Here is a 24,020-nt window from a genome sequence, read left to right on the forward strand (position 1 = left end):
CCCAACTGGGGCTATATCTCCCTAAAAGGAGTCAAAATCCATTCTTGGTGGGGATGCGTGGAAAAAAAATCTTAGACATTACATAAATGCTCTCCAAAGGGCCACAGTATACACACACGCACACACACACACAGATGGTGCCAAATCTAACTTATGACAGTTCGAGTTATAAGTTTTCAAGTTTATGACAGTGTGAAAGTGATACACATTCAGTACAAATTGTAATACAATGTTTGGTAGGTGTGTTAAGCAGTTCTTGCATTGCTATATAGAAATACCTGCTGGCTAATTTATAAAGAAAAGAGGTTTAACTGGCTCATGTTCTGCAGCTATACAAGCATGGCACCGGCATCTGCTTGGTTTCTGAGGAGGCCTCAGGGAGCTTTCACTGATGGTGGAGGGCAAAGCAGGAGCAGGCATGGTACATGGGGAGAATGGCAGCAAGAGAGAGTGATGCGGAAGATGCCACACACTTTTGGTTTTGACACAGGGCCTCACTCTGTCACCCACGGCTCATTGCAGCCTCAACCTCCTGAGCACAAGCCAGCCTCCTGCCTTAGTTTCCCGAGTAGCTGGGACTACAGGTATGTGCCATCTTACCCAGCTAATTTTTGTATTTTTTTTTAGAGACAGTCTTGCTAGGTTGCCCATACTGGTCTTGAACTGCTACACTCAGGTGATCCACTTGCCTTGGCCTCCCAAAGTGCTGGGATTACAGGCATGAACCACTGTGCCTGTCGCCACACTTTTAAACAACCAGATCTCAAGAGAACTCACGGTTGCGAGGACAGCGGCAAGGGGACCGTGCTAAACCATTCATGAGAAATCCACCCCCATGATCCAGTCACCTCCCACCAGGCCCCACCTCCGACACTGGGGATTACAATTCAACATGAGATTTAATGGAGACAATGTCCCAACTATAGCAGTAGGTTAGTTGTATTAAATGAATTTTTGATTAATGATATTTTCAATTTACAGTTGGTTTATCAGAATGTAATCCCATTGTAGGTCAAGGAATGTGTGTGTGTGTGTGTGCGTGTGTGTGTACGTGGTATAACTGTGGTCTTAAAATTTCATGGGGGGGAAGAGGAAGGGTGATTAGGGAAAAAAGTCTCATAAGTTTCCTTGTCGTGGGGTGATGATAAAAAACAAAGTCTAAGAAACAATGAAGCAGGGCCTCTTGTCCCAAAGAACTACCAGTGGCCCAGTCAGGGTCCTATAGTGAGTTAAGAAGCCCTAGGCAGCAACTCTAAGTTCGATGCATGCTAACTCTGTCAGCCGGTTCCTCTCCCGTTTACCTCCATCTACAGTCTCCGTGGCTACCAGTGAGTCCTGGGGAAGCTCAGCCCCTGGGGTGAGGATTTTAACAAGAAGATGAGAACCAGCATGGCATGGCCTATCTTTCCCAAAGTGGGAAAGTGCAAAGGTTCTCCCCTATGCAGACAGGACTGAGTGGTCTGTTTGTGAACACACCATTGGGCACAATGCCACTTACACAAGAGCCCAGTTCCACAGCTCAAATCTGAATTTTTCTTTTTCTTTCTTTTCTCTTTAGAATATATTTTTATAGAGACAGGGTCTCTCTTTGTTGCCCAGGCTGGTCTCAAACTCCGAGCCTCAAGTGATCCTCCTGCCTTGGCCTCCCAAAGTACTGGGATTACAAGCACAAGTCACTGTACCCAGCCAAAATCTGAATTTTTCTAACCTCTCTTATCAGTGCATATTTCTGTCATAAGGATGAGATCACATCCCCTCCTCAGCCTCAACCTTCCAGCCTTCCCTAACCAGGTCAGTTTATGAGCATCATGAAGGCCTGTGAGAGTTCAGTTTTCTCTTTTTTTCTTTTTTCTTTTTAGATAAGAGTCTCATTCTGTTGCCCAGGCTAGAGTGCAGTGGCGTGATCACGGCTCACTGCAACCTCTGCCTCCTGGGTTCAAGTGCTTCTCCTGCCTCAGCCTCCCAAGTAGCTGGGACTACAGGCATGTGCCACCACGCCCGGCTATTTTTTTGTATTTTTTTTAGTAGAGATGGGGTTTCGCCGTGTTAGCCAGGATAGTCTCAAATCTCCTGACCTCATGATCTGCCCGCTTTGGCCTCCCAAAGTGCTGGGATTACAGGCGTGAGCCACCACGCCCGGCCAAGAGTTCGGTTTTCTAATCATTATTGTGTAAGTGCTCATTTTTTTCCTAAAGCAATCTGTAGGGATCACGACAAACCATTATGCTGCAAATGTCTGTGACTTTGCCTTCTACTACCAGCCACCTTGATTTCTGACATTTAAATTTCAATTATTAGCTGGGCATGGTGGCTCATGCCTGTAATCCCAGCACTTTGGGAGGCTGAAGTGGGAGGATTAGTTGAGGCCAAGAGTTTAAAACCAGCCTGGGCAACATGGTGAGACCCTGTCTCTACAAAAAATAAAAAAATTAGCTGGGTGTGGTGGCATGCACTTATAGTCCTGCCTACTTTCGAGGTGGAGGTGGGAGGATTGATTGAGTCAGGAGGTGGAAGTTGCAGTGAGACAAGATCGTGCCCCTGCTGGATTGTGCCACTCCATCTTGGGTGACAGAGCAAGACTCTGTCTCAAAAAAAAATTCAGTTATTAGTTTGAGATAATCCATTTTTTAATTACTCTGCAATTAGAAGACAGAGCAGGGGCCAGGTGCGACCACTCATGCCTGTAACCCTAGCACTTTGGGAAGCCAAGGTGGGCAGACCACTTGAGGTCAGAAGTTCAAGACCAGCCTGACTGACATGGCAAAATCCTGTCTCCACACACACAAAAAAAGTACAAAAATTAGCTGGGTGTGGGGGTGTGGTGTCATGCACTTGTACTCCCAGCTACTCAGGAGGCTGAGGCAGGAGAATCACTTGAATCTGGGAGGCGGAGGTTGCAGTAAGCTGAGATCGTGCCACTGCACTCCAGCCTGGGTGATGGAGCGAGACTCTGTCTAAAAAAAAAAAAAAAAAAAAAAAACACCAAGTATTTTCTGGCTTAATCTATTTCAAATGACCACTTTTATTGAATCAAGTCTGAAACTGCATGCAGCAAAGTTTTGATATTACATTTGCTTCCATCTTTTGAGTAGGTACAATTTTTTTTCTTGGCTCTATAATTCATTAGCTACCGGATTAAAAAAACCAGCTTTGAGATACGATTAATATACATATAATATACCCATTTAAAGTGTACAATTCAATGTTCTTTAGTGTAGTTACAGAGTTGAGCAACCATCACCACAATCTAATTTTAGAAATTTTCATCCCCGGAAAGAAACCTCATACTCATTAACAGCCACTCCCCATTTCTCCCCACCACCCCGGACCTAGGAACCACTTATCTACTTTGTCTCTAGAGAGTCCTTAAGTGGGGACACATTTTTGAGCAAAATCACTTCATATTCTAATTCTATAGTTAACCAATAGCTTATTGTTCCATAATTATCCAATAATATAACCATAATTAACCAATTATTAATATATTCACACCTAATCTTGATTTTAGCTGGCATTTTGTGTGAAGAATGAAGCTGGTGTTGGCCAGGTGGTGGCAAATTTCTGTGTTACTGAAACTTCATTCCCAGTAAGCACTGAGGCAACAGGTTTAAGCTTCCTTCCTGCCCAGAAGTGTTCACTAAAGAGTTTGTAAAGTTTTCAAATTAAATTATAAATATACCAGGAGCTTGCTGTTTAAGAATTCCTGACTAGTTAAAGTGGCTCAAGCCTACAGGCTTGAGACCAGTGCTGGTCTCATCCCAGCACTTTGGAAGGCCGAGGCAGGCAGATTGCTTGAGCTCAGGAGTTTGAAACCAGCCTGAGCAAGATGGCAAAACCTTGTCTCTACAAAGAAATGTGAAACTTAGCCAGGCGTGGTGGTGCACGTGTGTGGTCCCAGGTACTCTGGAGGCTGAGGTAGGAGGATTATTAGAGCCCAGAAAGTTGAGGCTGCAGTGAGCTGTATATTCTAGCCTGGGTGACAGAGTGAGATCTTGTCTTAAAGAAAAAAAAAAAAAAGAATTCCTATGATGAAGTTGTTTGTAAAGGCTAATCTCCAAGGTAAAAATCCATCCACATTCTTCTTGAACACAGGTACATTCAAGGGTGTCTAATCTTTTGGCTTCCCTGGGCCACACTGGAATAATTTTCTTGGGCCACACATAAAATACACTAACAGTAGCTGATGAGGTTAAAAAAAAAAACCAGAAAAATTCTCATAATGTTTTAAGGAAGCTTACAAATTTTTGTTGGGCTGCATTCAAAGCTGTTCTGGGTTGCATGCAGCCCCTGGGTTGTGGGTTGGACAAACTTGCATTAACTGCTTTGGTTTGTAAATCTTGTTTCCATAGATGTGATTTTCTGGAGGGCTTTTCTTTTCAGTGTCTCTGCAGTGATTGTGTGACAATGAGCACTGAGCTTCCTCTTTGAAGGTCCAGACACCCCTGCACAGGGATAAAGTGATGGTTTTAGGACAGACCCTTGCACTGCTGGTGTGTGCCATGTTCCAGGCATGAGAGCTTCAGTATCCACACAACATAGTTGGCCCCGAAGGCTCATTTCCGAGCTTTCCTGGGTCCTTGTAGGGAGCAGCAAGTTTGAAAAGCGATATATTTTTCTTTTTATTTATTTTTTTTTGCGACTGAGTCTCACTCTGTTGCCCAGGCTGGTGTGCAGTGGCACGATCTCAGCTCACTGCAACCTCTGCCTTTTGGGTTCAAGTGATTCTCCTGCCTCAGCCTCCCAAGTAGCTGGGATTACAAGCGCGTGCCACCATGCGTGGCTAATTTTTGTATTTTTAATAGAGATGGGGTTTCACCATATAGGCCAGGCTAGTCTCAAACCCCTGACCTCAAGTAATCTGCCCACATCAGCCTCGCAAAGTGCTAGGATTACAGGCGTGAGCCACCGTGCCCTGCCAAAAAATGGATATATTTTTCTTTTTTTTGAGACAGGGTTTCACTCTGTTGCCCAGGCTGGAGTGCAATGGCACAATCTCAGCTCACCGTAGGCTCAACCTCCTGGGCTCAAGCGATCCTCCTATCTCAGCCTCCCAAGTAGCTGGGACTACAGGCAGGTGGCTAATTTTTTTGGTACTTTTTTTGTAGAGTCAGGGTTTCGCCATGTTGCCCAGACTGGTCTCAAATTTCTGGGCTGAAGCGATTCGCCCGCCTTGGCCTCCCAAAGGGCTGGGACTAACAGCATGAGTCACCAGGCCCGACCTGAAAATGGATATATTAATATTTTTCTAGCCTTTTGTAGCTACTAAGCAGGCAATGGTTTTCCTCTCTTAACACCAGATGAATTGGGGGGCTGAAATGGCAGAATCTGAGACACATCCATAAGGCCATTTTATAGACAAAAAAGTGTATCTGGCCAGGGAAATGATAAATATAAGCCTTTGCCCCACTCATTTCCCTGACATAATGCTCAGGCTACCAGAATTCTGCCTGCAAAGTGACATGACTTTCACTTTTCCATAGCACTTTCTGGTTTACAGGGCATGTTTGCAGATGTGATTAAATTTGAATTTCATTGCAATCCTGTGAGGGAGGTAGGGTGGGTCTTTGATTTTTCAGATGAGAAACCAAGTGTAAGAACTTGCTCAGGGTCAAATGGCTAGGTGACAGAACTGGAACACCTAGGTTGAAGCCCAGACCCCATTAAAGTAGTCCTCTGGGGAGGGCATAAATGTATTCTAACTTTGCTCAAAAATATTTTGAAACTTCTCTTTCAGTACCTTCAAAATCTGTAATATATCTTTGAATATCCTCAATGGAGGTATATTTTATCTCAGTTGGTGGTTCTTAAACTTGAGCATGCACTGCAATCGCCTTGGAGGGCTTGTTAAAACACAACTGCTGGGCTCCATCCCCAAAGTTTCCAATCAATTAAATCTGAGGGGGGCCTAGGATTTGTATTTCTAATGACATCCCAGGTGATTCTGATACTGCTGGCTTTCGGGTCATATTTTGAGAACAATTATCCTAAGGACTTTATTTCTGCAAAGAGTGAATCGTTTAAAGCCAAGTCTAATGATTAAGGTGAGGGGTCAGGCTAGGGAACTCCACCATTGGCCAAAATCAATGGGCAACTGTAAAGAACAAAATCAGCTCTGGCAGAAATTCATAAAAAGAGCTCCTAAAAGATTCTGAAAACAGCACGTGGTCTGAATGTGAAGCTTCCCAATGTGACCACTTTAAAAGGAAGAACACTCCTGGATGTGTGCTGAAGAATTCTCACAAGTGTATGGGAACATCTTGCACAAAATTACATTGTGAGATGTTCACTATCAACCTTTTATTCTCCAGCTTAGGAAAAAAGAAATCATGGAGGTAACAACCACATTAGTACTGTAAAAAGGGGGATTAATAGTTATCTACAAAGCTGAGCTCATCACACTGGCATGGCAGGTCTTTCTTTTCCTTTTTTCTTTTTTTGAGACAGGGTCTCGCTCTGTCACCCAGGCTGGAGTGCAGTGGTGCAATCATGGCTCACTGCAGCCTTGACCTGCCTGGACTCAAACAATTCTCCCAAATCAGCCTCCTGAGTAGCTGGGACTACAGGCACTTGCCACCATGCCTGGCTATTATTATTATTATTATTTTTTTTTTTGTAGAGATAGGGTCTGTCTATGTTGCCCAGGCTAGTCTCCAGCAACTCCTGGGCTCAAGCAATTCTTTTGTCTCGGCCTCCCAAAGTACTGGGATTGCAGGAGTGAGGCACTGCGCCCGGCCACCAGAGGTCCTTTCTATGCTGCAAAGGTGTAGAAAATGAGGGGGGAAACTCCAACTCTTTCTACCGTGACTTTTGGTTGTGATTGGAATGGAAAAAGTGAAAAGATATAATTTTGGATGCCAGAAATAAGTATGGAGTGTTTTATGGGGGGATCCCAGCAGAAAAGAAAAAAAAATGAACTACCTTAGGTACTTAAGCTGGGAGAAAGTCAATCCTTCATGTCACAGCAGGGAAGAAAGAGGTGGAGGACTGCCTAAATATTGGTTCTATTTTAATTCCAATTCTACATTACATTAAACTCTCCTTGTACTCCTCTTTAATTTACAGCAAATGCTGACACAAATTGGCATGCCCGTTCTTCTTTGACATCAGTGTTTCTCTTGAATTATGCATTTCTATCTGGAATGAGGTTTATGAGGCTAAAGCCTTCTTTCATTAAGATAGGTGAGAACAGAGAAGGATCAATAAGGGGTTGAATGCAAAATCAAAGTAAGGTGGGGCTAAGATACGCTCAGGGCAGCACTTCACTGCCCAAAGCGACTGTAAGTGATATTACAAATGATACTGATCTTTCGATTTTCAATACACTGATTACATTTCAACTACTACAGAACAAGAAAAACTCTATTAACCTTCATCCCAGGACTGCCATATTCTTCTTTTATTGGTACCCTGCAAGTATTTAGTAACCATTTGTAAGAATGAGTACAGATGATCATAACTGCATTACTTGGATTCCATCTAAAATTGAGTCAAAGACAAAAGAAATCCCCTGCCTGAGACAGTGTGTCTTGGCCATCTCGGCCTTCACACAGGTTGAGGTGCTTGGTTGTGGTGCTCAACCTACCTCATTTGGTGCCATGGAGAGATCTGGCCCTACTACTGGTGACAAATGGCTCCCAATCCAAGTCAGCGATCCGTTCATATTGACAGAGGACACTGGCTGGCTCCATCTGGGGCCTGACCGTGTCTCAGGGTCCATTCTCAACTTTGTTAGTTTGTGATGGGCTCTGGGCTGGCTACTCAGGCTAGGACTGAAGTGGGGCATTTTGATGAAGCTGTTTTAAGATAAAATTTGCATCAAAATTACCATGTAGAAAATGTAGATATACACTCTTGTATTACCAAATAATATACGGAACAGACATGCCTGATCCTTTCCCTTTTCTAGACCTCATTCCACCCTCAGACCAAGCCTGAGCCTCACCCTATAGGCAATCTTCAGCCATCTCTGAAAACTCTTCCATTTTTAATCTTTATCTATCACCCACTTCACCCCAGGAATGGGAACTGGAGATAAGATGAAGTTCTTTGTTTTTTTCACATTTCTTGATAATTTAAAAAAGAACATTTTACGTTTTTCTGATAATAATGTAAAAATTGTCCCTGAGTCAATATGGCTACATTAACATAGCTCAACCATCATGTTCTTTGGCTGAAAACTGGCTGTGCCCAGCAGCCATATCGTGATGTAGCTTACCCACTGGCATACCCCTTGCTTGGCCAGAGGTTGGCCAGCCTGAGGAACATGTGAAGGACACTGTCACCCTGAGAGTGGGTTCAGACCAGGAGCCCAGTGGGCTGCTCTAGACTTTCTTCAAGTTCAGGGAAAGGTGCCGCTCCCAGATGGGGCCCTCACTGCTCTGCTGGCTGATGAGCTGCTGAGAAGAAGGGCCTGTGGAGGCTGAACAGTTGCTGAAAACCCCATTCTGCCCAAAATGTCTGCAGTGGATTAATTTATTCTATAATTTAAAGAATTCCACATTAATGAAAGAGAAGTGGAATCCTGAGTGCGAGCTAAAAATGGAATTAAAAAGGGCCCATTCTTCAGGCAGTATTAATGAAAGCTTTGTATATATATATTGGTGAATAAATGGCAATTAAAACTAAAATGTCTGTTAGTGATTCACGAGTTCTAAAGACTGGCCTTGCCTTTTGTGGTCAGCAATCCGTTTTCTTTGTGACTCTATTATTCTGGACAGAAAACAGTTAATCCAACAGGACTTAGTATCTTACAAAAGATTCACTAAAATATTTTCTGTGAAATGTTCATCTTCTAACAGCTGTTTTTTCATTTCAGTGAGACGTACTTGAAATTAAATCATTGTTCTCCATGAAAATTGCATGCTAAATAATATACAGCTACCAGATTATTAAACAGCAAAGGCATTTGATAATATTAGCACCAACCACAGGTTCCACTTCTGCTGATGCACAAAATTTTGAGTAACTAGTCATTGCACAATACTGTATTTATATTCGTTTTTGCTTGAGCTGTTAGGCCACAAAATCAGTAGGCAGTTGCTGTTATAAGAGGATTCTCTTGGTTATTTATAATGTTTCTGGTTCTTCACACTTGCTGCTTCACTCTTGGGTCTTGAGCCAGGTCTACACTGTGAAAATGAAGGAAGGAACTGAGCAATTGTTCTAAAATCTAACTGCACTGAAAGCTGGTGTGGATGATTCACAACAAACTGTGTATGTCTTGGCTGGTGCACCTGGTGTATTTGTCTACACAACCCAAATTCGTCATATACTGGCTGATTTGTCACTTTATCAGGGAAGGATGCATAGTTACATGAAGGCTGTGTTTCTACCAGGAATGAGCTAGTGTCTAAGGCACAGGTGGTAGGGCAAGATATCTGAACTAGCATTATGTTGCCAAAGAGTTACCTTCAAATGTCAGTTACTTTAAATGAAGAATCGATTTCTGCTCCAAATGCTTGCCTGTTACACAGATAAGTGATTCCCTAGATGGCAGGCATGCGAGACTGAAGGGCATTTAGGGATCACCTGAGATTTTAATTTTATTTTTTGTAAGTTATATAGGCACCTTTCCATGCTATCGGCAGAGAATCACTGATGGCATGAACGCTTTCTAGTGGGAGTAGGTTTTAGCCTTTACGTGAGTCAGAGTAAAAAAAAAATGCTGAAAACCACTCAGACTGACAGAATGATCTGTTTGTTTCAACTATGAAATAACCATCTTCGATATCTCCCCCCTGCCCCACTGTTTTTAAGGAAATGAACTATCTTTATGTCATCTGAATTCCCATGAGCTCCCAAACCTACTTCTCAGCATCCCCATTTCCACTTCCCTAGTCTAGGCTGCCACCGTCTCTCACCCAGTCTCTGGACTGTTCTCCCTGACTCCAGTCTTGTAAACTCCAATTTATTATTCACACAGCAGCCACATTAATCTTTCTATAAAGTATAAATCTGATCAAATGCATCCCCTGCTTAAATTCTTCAGTAGCTCCCCATTTCCCTCAGAAGTGTGAATTCCCAGAAGTGGCAAAGGAAACCCTTTACAACTCAACCCTGCCACCTCTCCACCTCATCCTTTCCCACTCTCACTTGTACTCAGCTCTTTCCAAATAGAACTATTTGAAACAGCAAAAATATGCCATGCTCCCTCTAGCTGTTTGACCAGAGAAAGAAAATAATATAACATTTTCAGTTTTTAGAGCATCTCTTAGGGGAGATGTACTTCACCTAACCTCTGGATCTCTTTGGTCTCCAAATCCATAGCTTTTTCAGGGGTTGTACCACAGTATAGAATACTTCTGTATTTGTTCTTAAAGGAATTGAAATAGGAAGGGGAAAGCAAGAATGAATTGCTTTATAGCTGCTTTAAACTGTCCCACTGCAGTACATTCTGCTCACACACACATGTACACATAAACACATGGCATTCACACAATAGTTTATTCACAGTACATGCCATCAACATAGATATGCAAAATATACACATCATTAGCCTACAACACACACACATGCACACACTTTTATATAAAGGGCAGAGTTCAGCAAGCTATGAACCACACATCTCTTTTTCTACTTCCTTGTCCAACTCCCATCAGCAGCACTGGGCACTGAGGGCAGTGGGCATGGATCCCATTGCCATGGGCTCTATAGTTTGGCTCTAGGCATTTTTGTCTTTGTTTTGAGACAGGGTCTCACTCTGTTGCCCAGGCTGGAGTACAATGTCACTATCTCAGCTCACTGCAGCCTTGGTCTCCCAGGCTCAAGTGATCCTCTTGCCTTAGCCTCCCAAGTAGTGGGGACTACAGACATGCGCTACCATGCTGGCTTTTTTTGTCGAGATGGGGTTTCACATTGTTGCCCAGGCTGGTCTTGCACTCCTGAGCTCAATCTGCCTGTCTCTGTCTCCCAAAGTGCTGGGATTACAGGTGTGCACTATCGTGCCTGGCTCTAGGTGGTTTTTTTCACCTCCTCATAATTTCAGGTCTACCCTAGAAAAATTGTCACTCAATGGAAACCACTTAGAAACTATCTATTGTGATGTCCTGACAGGTTTGCTCCTGAGAACACCATTACAGCATCCTAGGAAGATGGGTGAGGAGGAGATCACAGGCTCACCGCCATGTTATCACACCAATGTTTTAGAAGCTTAAGGAGGATGGAGAGGTGGGACTTAGGTGTAGGAAGCTAAGAGGAAGCAAAATCCTAATGTAGATGAATAAGCAAGCTCCCATAACCTTATACAATCCCCTCTTACTGGGCAGAGGGACTATTTCATGTCTAGGCCCCTAGAACATTCTGAATCTAGATTTAGATCCTTCTCTCTTGACTTTTTCCAAGGCTGAAACAATGGTTCCTTTTCTGTACTCTACATCTACTTCCATGCTCCTCTTCTCTGCTACCATATTCCTCTTTCAGTCTCTGGCCGTATTTAAGTTCTGAAGCAGGGCCAGGGGCCCAGATCCCCTCAGGAAGCCCCTGAGCTGTCAGGTGGTAGGTACAAGTACACACATGTCCAGGTCTGACTATGGGACAGTACCTTGGGAAAATGGAAAAAACAGCCTTACATTTGGCCCTGGTTCAATTCTTCAAAGTGCGGATAACATTTCTGGTAAGCAGTTACAATTAAATTTCTAGAGCCCTGGGAATTCAACTGGTCACATGCAGGATTAAGAAAGATAATTTAAAATATTGAATTCTGCCTGATTAGCTAATAAATGAGATGATCTGTTGATGTGGAAGTAATGTAATGGAGCTAATATGGCCCCCTGGGCACGACAGATGTCTTGTGCCTTGTCTATCCATCTCTTCTGCAATTACCTTGGCCTCTGTCCTTTCTTTATAGTCAGTGAACTTCTTTTTGTCTTCCTTCATTTTTTCTAGCCACCAGTCTGCAGGGTTTGACTGATATCGTTTCTAAGGTTAAGAGGGCTGTTTCGGAACCTCATTTGGGTTTTCCTTATTCTATGATGCTGATTTCAGAGATGTCATGCATTCTCTGTAACTTAGGTTATTTGGCCTGGCCTTTGTATGACTGTAGGTAAAACAGTCTAGGAATATGTTTTAAAATGGAAAACTGGGTAATTGTTCTGTTTTCAAATCATTTATAGGGAGCATTATAGCTAAGATTTATTGTTCCCCTGGGCATCTTAAATGTAGAACTTAAGGAATGTAAGAAATCCAGTTGACACCCTAGTCCCCTGAGAAAACTAAGGCTCATGGAGAGTAAGTGACTCTTAACACTCAAACTAGTTACCTTCCCAGGAGGAAGTAGAACTCTTTCAGTAATTGCAGAGGGCCTGTTTTTATATGCCAAGCATTGTATTAAGCACTGGGGTTGCCCAAAGAAAACTCTCTGAGATAGAACTTAAGGATGGGCAGGAGTTTGCCTCAACTAAAAAGCTAGTTTGTGAATGTTAAAAAAGAATCACTTTTTCACTAGCCTTTATCATTTAGCAGTTTAGTTTATAGTTTAGTTCCTATTTAAAGAAATTTAATGAAAAAGCGATTTGGTTATAGTCTATAAGAGCGGTACACCTCTCCTCCAGGTTTGACCACGCAATAAAGAAAATGAATGAACATGAGTTGTTCCAGAACCTTTGCTGTCTGGTATGGGCATGATCCTGCAACATCACCATCCATGCATATTAGTCCATTTTCATACTGCTATAAAGAAATACTCGAGACTGGGTAATTTATAAAGAAAGGAGGTTTAACTGACTCACAGTTCTGCATGGCTGGGGAGGCTTCAGGAAACTTACCATCATAGTGGAAGGGGAAGTAGGTACATCTTACATGGCAGCAGGTGAGATAGAGCATGTGAAGGGAAGGAAGAAGAGCCACTTATAAAACCATCAGATCTTGTGAGAACTCACTTGCTATCACAAGAATAGCATGGGGAAAAATGCCCCCATGATCCAATCACCTCCCATCAGCTCCCTCCCTCGACACCTGGGAATTACAATTTGAGATGAGATTTGGGTGGGTACACAAAGCCAAATCATATCACCATGTGGTCCTGCTGCTTACCCTGGCAGAAAGAAGCTGGAGTTGCATCATGGTGAGACATGTGTCCGCTTTACTAATGTACAGAGCCAAGACAATATCCACTCTGCTTAATGGTGGGTGATACAGCTCCTGGTTTATGCTACCTGGTACCCTGAATGATCCATAAAGTAGTTAAGTGAACAATCAGATATATAAGGATGTACTAATGAGAGCTAACACATACTAAGTGCTTACAGGTGCCAGGCACTGTTCTCAGGGTATGCACAGATTATTTCATTTAAATGAGACTGCAGTGTACTGTACAAAGTAAGTAAGGCCTTTTCAAGATCTGGCAGCTTCTGAAGATCTACAGAAAAGAAGCAATTATAGACGCTTGTATCATGACAAGTGACAAGGAAAGTCAGTGCTGGAATGTCAAATAAGAGAGAGTGAAGGCTAGGCAGACTGTCACCAAATCAAGAGGCAGGGTGGTGAGTGCAGTAGAAAGTACATGAGTGTTAGAGGCAGACAGACAGGCAGATCGACCAACCTAAAATCAATCCTGGGTCTGCCAACTTACCAGCTGTAGGCCCCTGGGCAGGTCATGTAACCATAGTTACCTCCTCTGTCAAACAGGCAAAAACCTATCCTGCAGGGTTGTTCTGAGAATGTGAAGTAATGCATAGAGTCTAGCATGATGCCTGGCACAGAGTGGTGCCCAGTTTTTATTATTAGACTAAAGAATCCTCACATCCCCAAAGAATCATTTAACCATAATTATTTCCTTTTCCTATCTCCAAATACAGACACATTAGGAGCCAGGACTTCAACACAGGAATTTTGGTAGGAACGCAATTCAGTCCACAGCGTGGTGTTACATGTTCCTCCATCCCTCATAAGCCATTCCATTCAGGACTGTTTCAAATGGGTGATGAAGTATGTGACCTATGAAATACCTAAACATACATGAGGCATCACCCATTGGACTGGTCCTTTTTACAACTCCTCCAGATAATCCATCAACTGAAGAACAAACAATGTGGCAAAAACCAAAGTTAAGATCACTCAACCTATGATTAATTGTGAGAATGAGGACTGAAGAGTTAAATGGAGATCTACAAGCAGATTCATTCATTCAGAAAACCTGAACATGAGGAAAATTTGCCTGAAGATCTGCTGTACATTTGAATGATGAACAGAAACAGTGATGCTTTGACATTTATTCTGATATTTCCAAGAACTGCATAAAATAACATGTTTTCTGAGGAATGGTTTCTTTAAAAAGATTAAAAAACCATGTCAAAGTATGTAATAAAATATCCAGACTGAAGGAGCCTCAAGTGCCCTCAATAGGAAGGTAATGGAGATCTACGTTTTTGGCACCAGGAGTCTATCCATTCAGAGGCTATCCTAAGTCAAGGGGCTCCTAGGCTCAGTTGTATGAAGATTATGAACTGTTTGAGAGGTTCTTTGTAAAACCAAGAGTCAACTGTGACCAACTACTGGCACACCCTCAGAGAAATGATATCACCTATCTTATTTGCTAGGTGTGGCTCCAAATAGCTTTTGGCCATGTTCCAAAGTCATATTTATTCCAAATTACAAAGTAATACATGAAAAATACAGGCTTATTGAAAAACCCAAATAATTCAGTAGAGTATGGAGTAGAAAGAAGTCCCCCTTTATAACACCTTCTCCCCAGCCTATACCCCTTTCCATGAATAATGATCATAAGAGCTGGTAAGGCTTTTTCTAGATTTTAAAATATGAATTTACTTAGAGATAGCTAGAGAGTTACTTTCAAGTAAATGGCACTACATTATTATTATAACTTGCCCTTCTCCTGTTGATGATTAGAAAGACACACCTTCTCAAGTTTTGGCTATTGCAAATAAAGTTGAATTAAACATTCTTGTACAAATATTTGTATATATGAGCATTTCTGTAGGATAGACTGTTAGATGGAGATTTACTATTTTCTTTCTTTCATTCTTTTTTTTTTTTTTTTTTAATAGAGACAGGGTCTTGCTATGTTGTTTAGGCTGGTCTTGAATTCTGGGCCTCCAGCAATCCTACTGCCTGGGCTCCCAAAGTGCTTGGATTACAAGTGTGAGCTAGCATGGTCAGCCAAAATTTGCAATTTTCAAAGGGAAGGTATATTTTAAAGATTAGAACTGTCAGCTGGGCACGGTGGCTCACACCTGTAATCCCTGCACTTTGGGAGGCCAAAGTGGGTGGAGGTCAGGAGTTCAAGACCAGCCTGACCAACATGGTGAAACCCTGTCTATACTAAATACAAAAAATTAGCATGCCTGTAATCCCAGCTACTTGGGAAGCTGAGGCAGGAGAACTGCTTGAACCCAGGAGGCGGCGGTTTCAGTGAGCCAAGATTCCGCCATGTACTCCAGCCTGGGCAACAAGAGTAAAACTCCATCTCAAAAAAAAAAAAAAAAATGATAATAATTAGTACTGTCAAATTGCCCCTCTGGAAACACTGTACAAATTTACATTCCCGCCAGAATTATATGATTGTATAATATTTGTTTTGTGATCTATTTGGACTTAGACATTCTCAAGTTTTAATTTTGGCCAACCTTATGGTTGGCCAAACCATATAAAGAGGACCTCATTGCTATTTTAATGTGTATATTCCTGACTTCTAATAAGGTTAAGTATTGTCTCATTTCTTTCTTTTTTTTTTTTTTTGGTATTTTTTTTTCAGTGACTTGCCTATATATTATTCTCGAGAAATATTTGATTCTTTTTAGTTCTAATTACATTATTTTTAGTTGTAATTTTTTCGTTGTAATATATGCAATTATACATATTAGTCCTATAATATTGCAAATATTCAAATTTGCTGTAAGTAGATATTCAAAAGTGTATGACTATGCATAAAAAAAAATTTGGAAGGATTTATACCAAAAGGTTAACAGTTACTTCTAAGTGGAAGGATCATGGAGACCTGACTTTCTTTTTTATACCCTTCTGTGTTGCTGCTCTCATTCCCCCGTTGAACACTGATGTATATATTAATTTCATAAGTAGAAAAAGCCCCAATAAAGTGATTAGTGGCATAAAGGTGATAATGAAGGCTCTCAAGGCAATTCTAACAGAGGATTTCAAAAGGCACTTTGAGTAGTAGCTGTATCAACAGAGTAAGTCTCCTAAAATCAAAAGTGGAAGGAAACAACAGTCTCTTTTTGGATAAAAAATTGACAGTGCATGGTCATTAGAGAAATGCAAATAAAAACCACATTGAGATACCATTTCACACTAATTAGAATGGTGATCATTAAAAAATCAGGAGAAAACAGATGCTGGAGAGGATGTGGAGAAATAGGAATGCTTTTACACTGTTCTTGGGAGTGTAAATTGGTTCAACCACTGTAAAAGACAGTGTGGCGATTCCTCAAGGATCTAGAAATAGAAATATCATTTGACCCAGTAATCTCATTACTGGGTATATACCCAAAGGATTATAAATCATTCTATTATAAAGACACATATACATGTATATTCATTGTGGCACTGTTTACAATAGCAAAGACTTGAAACCAACCCAAATGCCCATCAACGATAAACTGGATAGAGAAAATGTGGTACATATACACCATGGAATACTATGCAGCCATAAAAAAGGATGAGTTCATGCCCTTGCAGGGACATGGACGAGTCTGGAAAGCATCATTCTCAGCAAACTGACACAAGAACAGAAAACTAAACACTGCATGTTCTTACTCATAAGTTGATGTTGAACAATGAGAACACATGGATACAGGGAGTGGGACATCACACACTGGGGTCTGTTGAGAGGTATGGAGCTAGGGGAGGGATAGCAGGGAGTTGGGAGATTGGGGAGGAATAACATTAGGAGAAATACCTAATGTAGGTGATGAGGGGATGGAGGCAGCAAACCAGCATCGCATGTGTATACCTATGTAACAATCCTGCAAGATCTGCACATGTACCCCAGAACTTAAAAGTAAAATTAAACAAAAATTTAAACATACAAAAAAACATTGACAGTGCAGTTCAAAATCAGAGGATTACTTTATAGCTGCCTCTTCAGCATCCAAGATTCTACCATTTTTAAACGATATAATTTTACTCTCCCAGCCCTTTCTCAAGTATTGCCAATCAACAGTAAGGGACATTGAAATATCTTGGCTATAACAGAAGCTTCTGGACAGAAATGTGTAAAGGCAAAGACAAAATGGCTTCTAAGCCACAAATCCCCTCAGAAACTCAACTAATTAACACATGCAAAGAAAGTGTATGTTGATCAGAAAGAAGATGAGAAGAATAGTCTGCTGGGGAAACACAGTTAAAGGAGAGTCACAGAGACCAGCACTGGCAGTGCCCATGTAAGAACTGCTGAGTATTTGGTCCTCCCAGCAGGGCTATGGCTAAGCAGGGAATGGGGCCTCAGGTTGCCTGGATGGGGAACACCTCTTGAGATCACCTCAAGTCATTAGTTCTAAGTAAATTTTGCAATATTAATTTGGCTTTCCACTGATAGAAGCGACAAGGGTGGGGAGAAGAGAATGTAGGGTGGAGGAAAGGTCACACCAAGTGGCAATAATGGCCCCTCAGATGCTAGGTTTTCAAAGATTGAACTGTCACTCTGGATGGGCCTAAAAGGTGGGTCCATTAACCCTATCCTTTAGACAGCCTGAACGGCTGCAGGCCAGACCCCAGGATGAGGGGAATACAAGAGGCCACCCGGGAAATCTGTGAGTAACCTGCCAGCCCCAGCAATCACCTCACCCTAAGAAAGTGCTTCCGTGCAAACTTTAACAGAAATTATCTCTACTTCTTACCAGTGCAATCCTAATTTAAAGTAAACTCTCAAGCCCTGAGCAGTTATGGGGCGCCCATGCAGCTGGCTGCCATTGCCTAGTGCCTCATCAGCAACTCTGAACACTATAGGACACAAATGTGAAAGACAGTAAGAAATGAGAATAAAGAAGAGGAAAGATAAATTTCCTGTGCCCCTGGCTTTTGTTTGTTCTCTGCTTACTTACCTACCCTGAATTATGATGCATTGTTACAGAGTGAGTGATTCTCGAGAAGACAGATTTAGCCTATGGACTAAATTCTTGAGAGTATTATTGTAGATTCCAGGACTTAACCATTTATATAAAGAAAAGCAATTTATATATCAAGAATTTCGGCACTTATAAGCCAGGGATAACTAACGTTATAATATATCACAGTAGCACAATAATCCTAAAATATACCATGCTTAGGTGTGTGTCTCTGACTAGGGAGTGCTTATTCAGTGCAATCCTAAATGCAAGCAGGCAAGCCCTCTCCACATTCAGGTTGGAAGAACGGAGGGCGGACATGCACGCTCTGTCATTTGGAGGCTGAAATTCAGAAAACATATAGAAATGGGAGAAAAGACACATCTGTCATGTCTTCCAAACTGAGCTGAGGACATCTGCAGCTACTGCCACCATCTCACTCTAGTACAACGGGAAAAACAGATGTAAAAATAGAAGTGATATATTCAACTATTAACAGTGAGGCAAAACTGAATATAGCAGTCTGCAGAAGCACTGACGTAGAACGGGAAATGGCTTCTTCTAGGGCAGGCTGTCTGCTTCGAGTGGACCACATGCCAATGAACTAAAGATGTTTCCACCATCCATGTCAGCCCTGAGTTTTTAATAAGGGATTAGGAGGAAGAGAAAAGCGAGAAGGTTACAAACCGACTGAGAGCAAGTAATACCCTCCTGACAGAAAACTGAAGAAGCCCATTTGTTCAGAAGAAAATGCCTCCCTGGGAGCTCCTCACTCGCCATGTGAATTATCTTATCTTTGTCAGATTAATGAAGAGACTGCACAGCTGTGTGCAGAACAGGTAAGAATTTTAATAACGAAAGTACTCGATGAGAGGACGAAGATAGCATAAAAAAGATGAGGAAGATTCTAGACCCAGAAAATCGCTACCCTGGTTCCTGTCAGTGTCACTGCTCCTCCACTTGGGGGATGCTGAGAGCCCGTTCAGCATATTCAGCAGGGCAATTCAGTAGAGAGTCTTTATCACTAATATCCATTTATGAGTGAATTGCTTAGATGGAGCTTTTTTGTTGTTGTTTGAAATATAATTCATGCATCATAAAACTCACTCTTGAAAGGTATATGCTTTAGTGTTTAGTATTATCCACAAGGTTGTCCAACCATTACGACTGATTCCAGAACATTTTCATCACCCTAAAGAGAAACTCCATACTCATTAGTTGTCACCTTCTGTCCCCTCCCAGCAACCATCAGTTGACTTCCTGTCTCTGTGGATTTACAATACCTATTCTGGATATTTCATAGAAAGAAAATCTTAATATGTAACCTCTTATGCCTGGCTTCCTTTACTTAGTAGTATGTTTTCAAGGTGCAGCCATGTCAGAGCATGAATCAGTACTTCATTCCTTTTAAAAAATAATTTATTATTTAACAATTTACCTATTTTAATGTAAAAAATTCAGTGCATTTAGTATACTCACAATGTTGTACAATCACCAACCTCTTTTCTAGTTTCAAAACGCTTCCATTACTCTAAAGTAAAACTCCCTACCCATTAGGCAGTTTTTCCCCATTCCTCCTCCCCCAGTCCATGGCAACCACCGATCTATACTCTGTGTCTATGTATTGATCTATTTCTGAGGATTTCATTTAAATGGAATCATATAATATGTAACCCTTGGTGTCTGGCTTCTTTCACTTCGCATAATGCTTTGGGGGTTCATCCATGTTGTAGTATGCATCAGCATTTCTTTTAATGGCTGAATAATATTCCATTGTAGGGATATACCACAATTTGTTTACCCGTCATCTGCTGATGAACATTGGGTTCTTTCCAATTTTTGGCTATTATGAATAATGCTGCTATGAACATTGACATACAAGCTTCTGTGGACACATGTTTTCATTTCTCTTGGGTATATACCTAGAAGTAGAACTGTGGGGTCATATGGTAACTCTGTATTTAACCTTCTGAGGCACTTCTAGACTGTCTTCGAAAGTGGCTGCACCATCTTATCTTTCTACCAGCAATGTATGTAAGTTCTAATTTCTCTGCATCCCTGACAATACTTGTTGTTGATTATAGCCATGCTAGTGGGTATGAAGTGGTCTCACTATTTGTTTTAAAATCAAAGTTATCCATATATATAGTTTTAAAAGATAAGGTTTAAGTATAAATGCCCAATCCCTCTACATTCCCATTTCCATGAGGCAAATACTTTAAATTCTTTATTGGTTTCTTCCGGTAATTATCTGATGTTTCTGGGAATATACTGCTTTCAAAAAACCAGTTTTAGGGTTGGGTATAGTGGCTCATGCCTGTAATCCCAGCACTCTGGGAGGCTGCGGTAGGCAGATTGCTTGAGCCCAGAAGTTTGAGACCAGCTTGGGCAACATGGCAAAACCCTGTCTCTACTAAAAATACAAAAATTAGCCAGGCATGGTGGTGTGTACCCGTAGTCCCAGATACTTGGGAGACTGAGGTAGGAGGATTAACTGAACCTGGGAGGCAGAGGTTGCAGTGAGCCAAGATGGCGCCACTGCACTCCAGCCAAGGCGACAGAGTAAGACCCTGTCTAAAACAAACAAACAAAAAGTCAATTTTAGATATTACCTCTTGAGTTCCAATTATAAGGATTTAGTTTTCTTATGTCCCCACAATGTGCAAATGCACATTCATTTTATCCTTCCTTCTTCGCAATATTATCATAATCTCCATTTTTGGTTAAATCAAGAATTGGCATTTATATTGTTATGACTATGCATTTATAGTCATGTGATGTACAAATATTATATTCACTTAATCATACTTTTCCCCCTTATATTCTAGAAGACCTAGAAGGGAAAATTTGCTTTACTTAAGAATTTTCCTCAGTTTAATATGTACCAATTAATAGTTCATCTTCAAATTCTGTAAGAAAATGAAAAATCTCTAGATATATTCAAACATACTGGACATTCTATTTCTTTCTTGTTTTTCTTTTGTTTAGCATGTATTCAGAACTTGATTAGCATTTGTTGAATGAATGAACGGAAATATCTAGGTATAGGCCAAAGATTTCTAGAGTCAGAAGAAAATTTAGAGATTACTTCCTCCCCACCATGATCCCTTTCTGGTTCAAAGCAGTAATGTAGTTTAGAGGTGAGGTATCAGAGGCCCTGAGAGGTTACCTGACTTCACAACATGATAGCAAATTTTCAGGGGGAGCAGGGACTGAAACTCTAGTTTCCTAGGTCTTAGAGCCCCTCCTCTGTGTCAGGTTGCTCCCACAGAGAACAAAAGTCATTTATCCTGAAGGGGATGTAGACTTGGGATATTTATGCAATTTCCTGAAACTCAAAAATTCATAGCAGGTGCTAAGAATCCAAATGAAAGAGCACAAAACAGTATCATCAAAATGTGAAAACCTTCTTAGTGAACTTTGCTGTATTTAGTAATCTCAAAGTTGTGATCAGTCAGGATCTATGAAATCCAATCCTGCCACATGAAGTTACTCTGAGAATCACAATTACAACTCGAACTAGGGCATTCCCAAGGCTAGTTTCTTCTAAATGTAGTCCCATGCCCAAGCAGCGTATTTCCACATGACTGTTCTGTGGCAGGCAAGAGTTGTTTTTGTCTGGTCAGCACCCACTTCCCCATCCTCTGACATGAGTTCTTCGGATTAGTATCTGAAACCAGGGACAGGGACATGACATGAGGCACAGTGTGGGTGGGGAGTGGACCCACATGAGCTCAGAGCCCACTATCAGGAAAGCAGAGCTGACAGGGAGGGAGCCAGTGAGCAAGTGACCTGACTTGCCTGGTTGACACAGTTTAGCCTCTGCATTCTGCTCTATCTTCACACTTTCCAATTATATGCACCAACTAAATCCTTTTTCCTGCATAAGCCTGTTGGAGTTGTGCTTCTGGTGCTTACAACCCAAAGGAGTAGTGACTAACATGGACACTGAGAATAGGGGCTGAGCCACTTCTATGCATCCATATAGGTCTTTGAGGACCCCCTCATTTCACTTTTAGCAGGAGATGAATAGAGTCTTCACACTTCAGGTCAGGACTTAAGTGTTAGTCTAATGGAGGATCGATTTCAGAACTAAGAATCCCCTCAAATTCAGGTTCTTGTCCTTGACAAAACAGAAAATAAACTAATAGTTTCAGAAATGACTAAATATGAAAAGAATAGCAACACCAAGCACACTTTATCAAATACCTGGTAAAGCACATTTTGAAAGGCAACCAAGATGTTAATTTCAGGTCATATAAGCATTTCTTGCACTTGAATATTTTTCAAAGTACATTCACATCTAAAACTTCATCAGATCCCCTCAGCCTTCTTTTTTGATAATGACCCACATTTTAAAGTCGCTTCTAAGCATAAAAACAAACCAAAAAATTTTTATAAATAATTATCTATCAATTTCTTCTAAATAAAAACCCCAAAATGTTTACTCTTCCTCAGCTCTAGTTTACTCACTTTTCTAGTGAGCTTTTCTGAATTCTAACACTACACAAACAATTTCTATTTCTCTAGCTTTCGGGAAACCATGAGTCTTTTTTCTAACTTGTTTCCTTTTCATTCTTGCTCTGTAACCATGGCTTGTCCACTTAGCACACTTGTCCTTAGCACAGTGTCTTACACAGAAAATGTCTGTGTGGAGTCCATAGGCCTAATATGAATCTCCACCTTTGTCACCTACCGGCTATGTGATTCTGTACAAGTTTTTTCTTCTGTAAAATGGAAATAATATCTGTCTCATAGAATTGTTTAAAGATTAAATGAGGTGTAAGCAAAAGGGACACAGCAAGCAGGCAGTAAATGCTACCATTTGCTGGTTAAAGAATGATCTCTTCTAACAGCGCTCCTTGCTGTTCATTTCACATGAGAGGCTTGTAAGACACAGCTATCTGTTCACTGTCTAGAACCTAAGCCCCATGAGGGCAGAGACTTTGCCTTATTTATTGCTATATCCCCAGCACCTATCATATGACTGGGACATGAATGACTGAATAAATGAATGAATATAGGTAATACAAGTATAATTTTACTGGTATTCTGATCTTATGGGTGAGGAAACTGTCTCCGAGAGGTCAAGTTGCTTGCAGAAAGTCCCGCAGAGTTAGAGTGGGATTAAAACACAGTTCTCCTGCCTGGCTGTTCTTCTTTTTTACCATATCACCTACTAGGCCTTTATCTTATTATCCAAAAATTTAGGTGCAGTATCTAATTAGTTACCAAGCAACAATTTTCAAGGGCTAAAAATGATTTTTAAACTTTAAAACTTACCGTGGTATCCACAGCCTTGACTTTCTCCGTGGGAATGTGCTTTGGTTCAGGTTCTGTCTGTGACAGCACCACACATCCCTCAGCGCCTAAGGTAACGATTACCACCTGGCAGCCCCTTTTCAAGAGCACTAATGCAGCCTCCCCAGCATCTGCAGCACTGCCCACTGTGAGGCCAGTTAAAATCTCAGCCTGGAATACACAAAAGTCAACAGAAACAGTGGAGAAAATAAGTAACCTGGATCCACTTCCAGATTTGTTTTTCTAGAAAATGTCTCCCTTCTTTTTCATAACAACCAATGCAATGGGAACCTTGATGGATGTCGGTACAGTAAAATGAATAAAGCAATACCAATGACAACAAAAACTATAAAAGACATCCTTGGGACAACAGGGGAAATTTGAATGTGGCTTGGATATTAGATGATAGCATAGAATTACTGACAATTTTCTTAGGTGTGATAAAAGTATTGTGGTTCCTCTTAGGAGACATATGCCAAAGTATTTAGGGGTGAAGGATCATTCTGTCTATAACTTACTCTCAACAACAACAACAAAAAAATACTTTTTTCACTTACTTTTCATCAAAAACAAAGCTAAATACATACAGGGAGAGGAGGCGCAAATACACCAAAATGTTATCAAATGTTTAGGTGAAAGAGCGTTCATCAGCTTTTCTGCACGTATAATAATTTTAACAAAGAGTTAGGGGCAACAAAGAGA

At 41.2% G+C, this 24,020-nt stretch overlaps 1 protein-coding gene across 7 annotated transcripts in view; it reads right to left on the reverse strand.

Moving 5' to 3' along the window:
* Positions 1–24,020, reverse strand: part of RBKS (ribokinase) — a 99,003-nt gene that overhangs the window by 14,854 nt on the left and 60,129 nt on the right. Inside the window, exons 7-9 of one of the 7 annotated variants that reach the window (XR_004257250.1) lie at positions 23,301–23,489; positions 13,030–13,159; positions 7,369–9,128 (exon numbers count right to left, since the gene is read on the reverse strand). Coding sequence is in view for 5 of the 7 variants with exons in the window: in XM_032239495.1 (XP_032095386.1) it covers positions 4,377–4,442; positions 23,301–23,489 (255 nt within the window). In the remaining 2 variants the exon portion in view is untranslated. Of the gene's footprint in view, positions 1–4,205; positions 4,443–7,368; positions 9,129–12,766; positions 12,791–13,029; positions 13,160–20,588; positions 21,688–23,300; positions 23,490–24,020 lie in introns of those variants that run through there. The other 6 variants (XR_004257251.1, XM_032239495.1, XM_032239498.1 and 3 more) reach the window with 6 other exon arrangements.

Source organism: Sapajus apella, unplaced genomic scaffold (genome assembly GCF_009761245.1).
Source record: "Sapajus apella isolate SASKATOON/1434 unplaced genomic scaffold, GSC_monkey_1.0 scaffold44, whole genome shotgun sequence".
Lineage (NCBI taxonomy): Eukaryota > Metazoa > Chordata > Mammalia > Primates > Cebidae > Sapajus > Sapajus apella.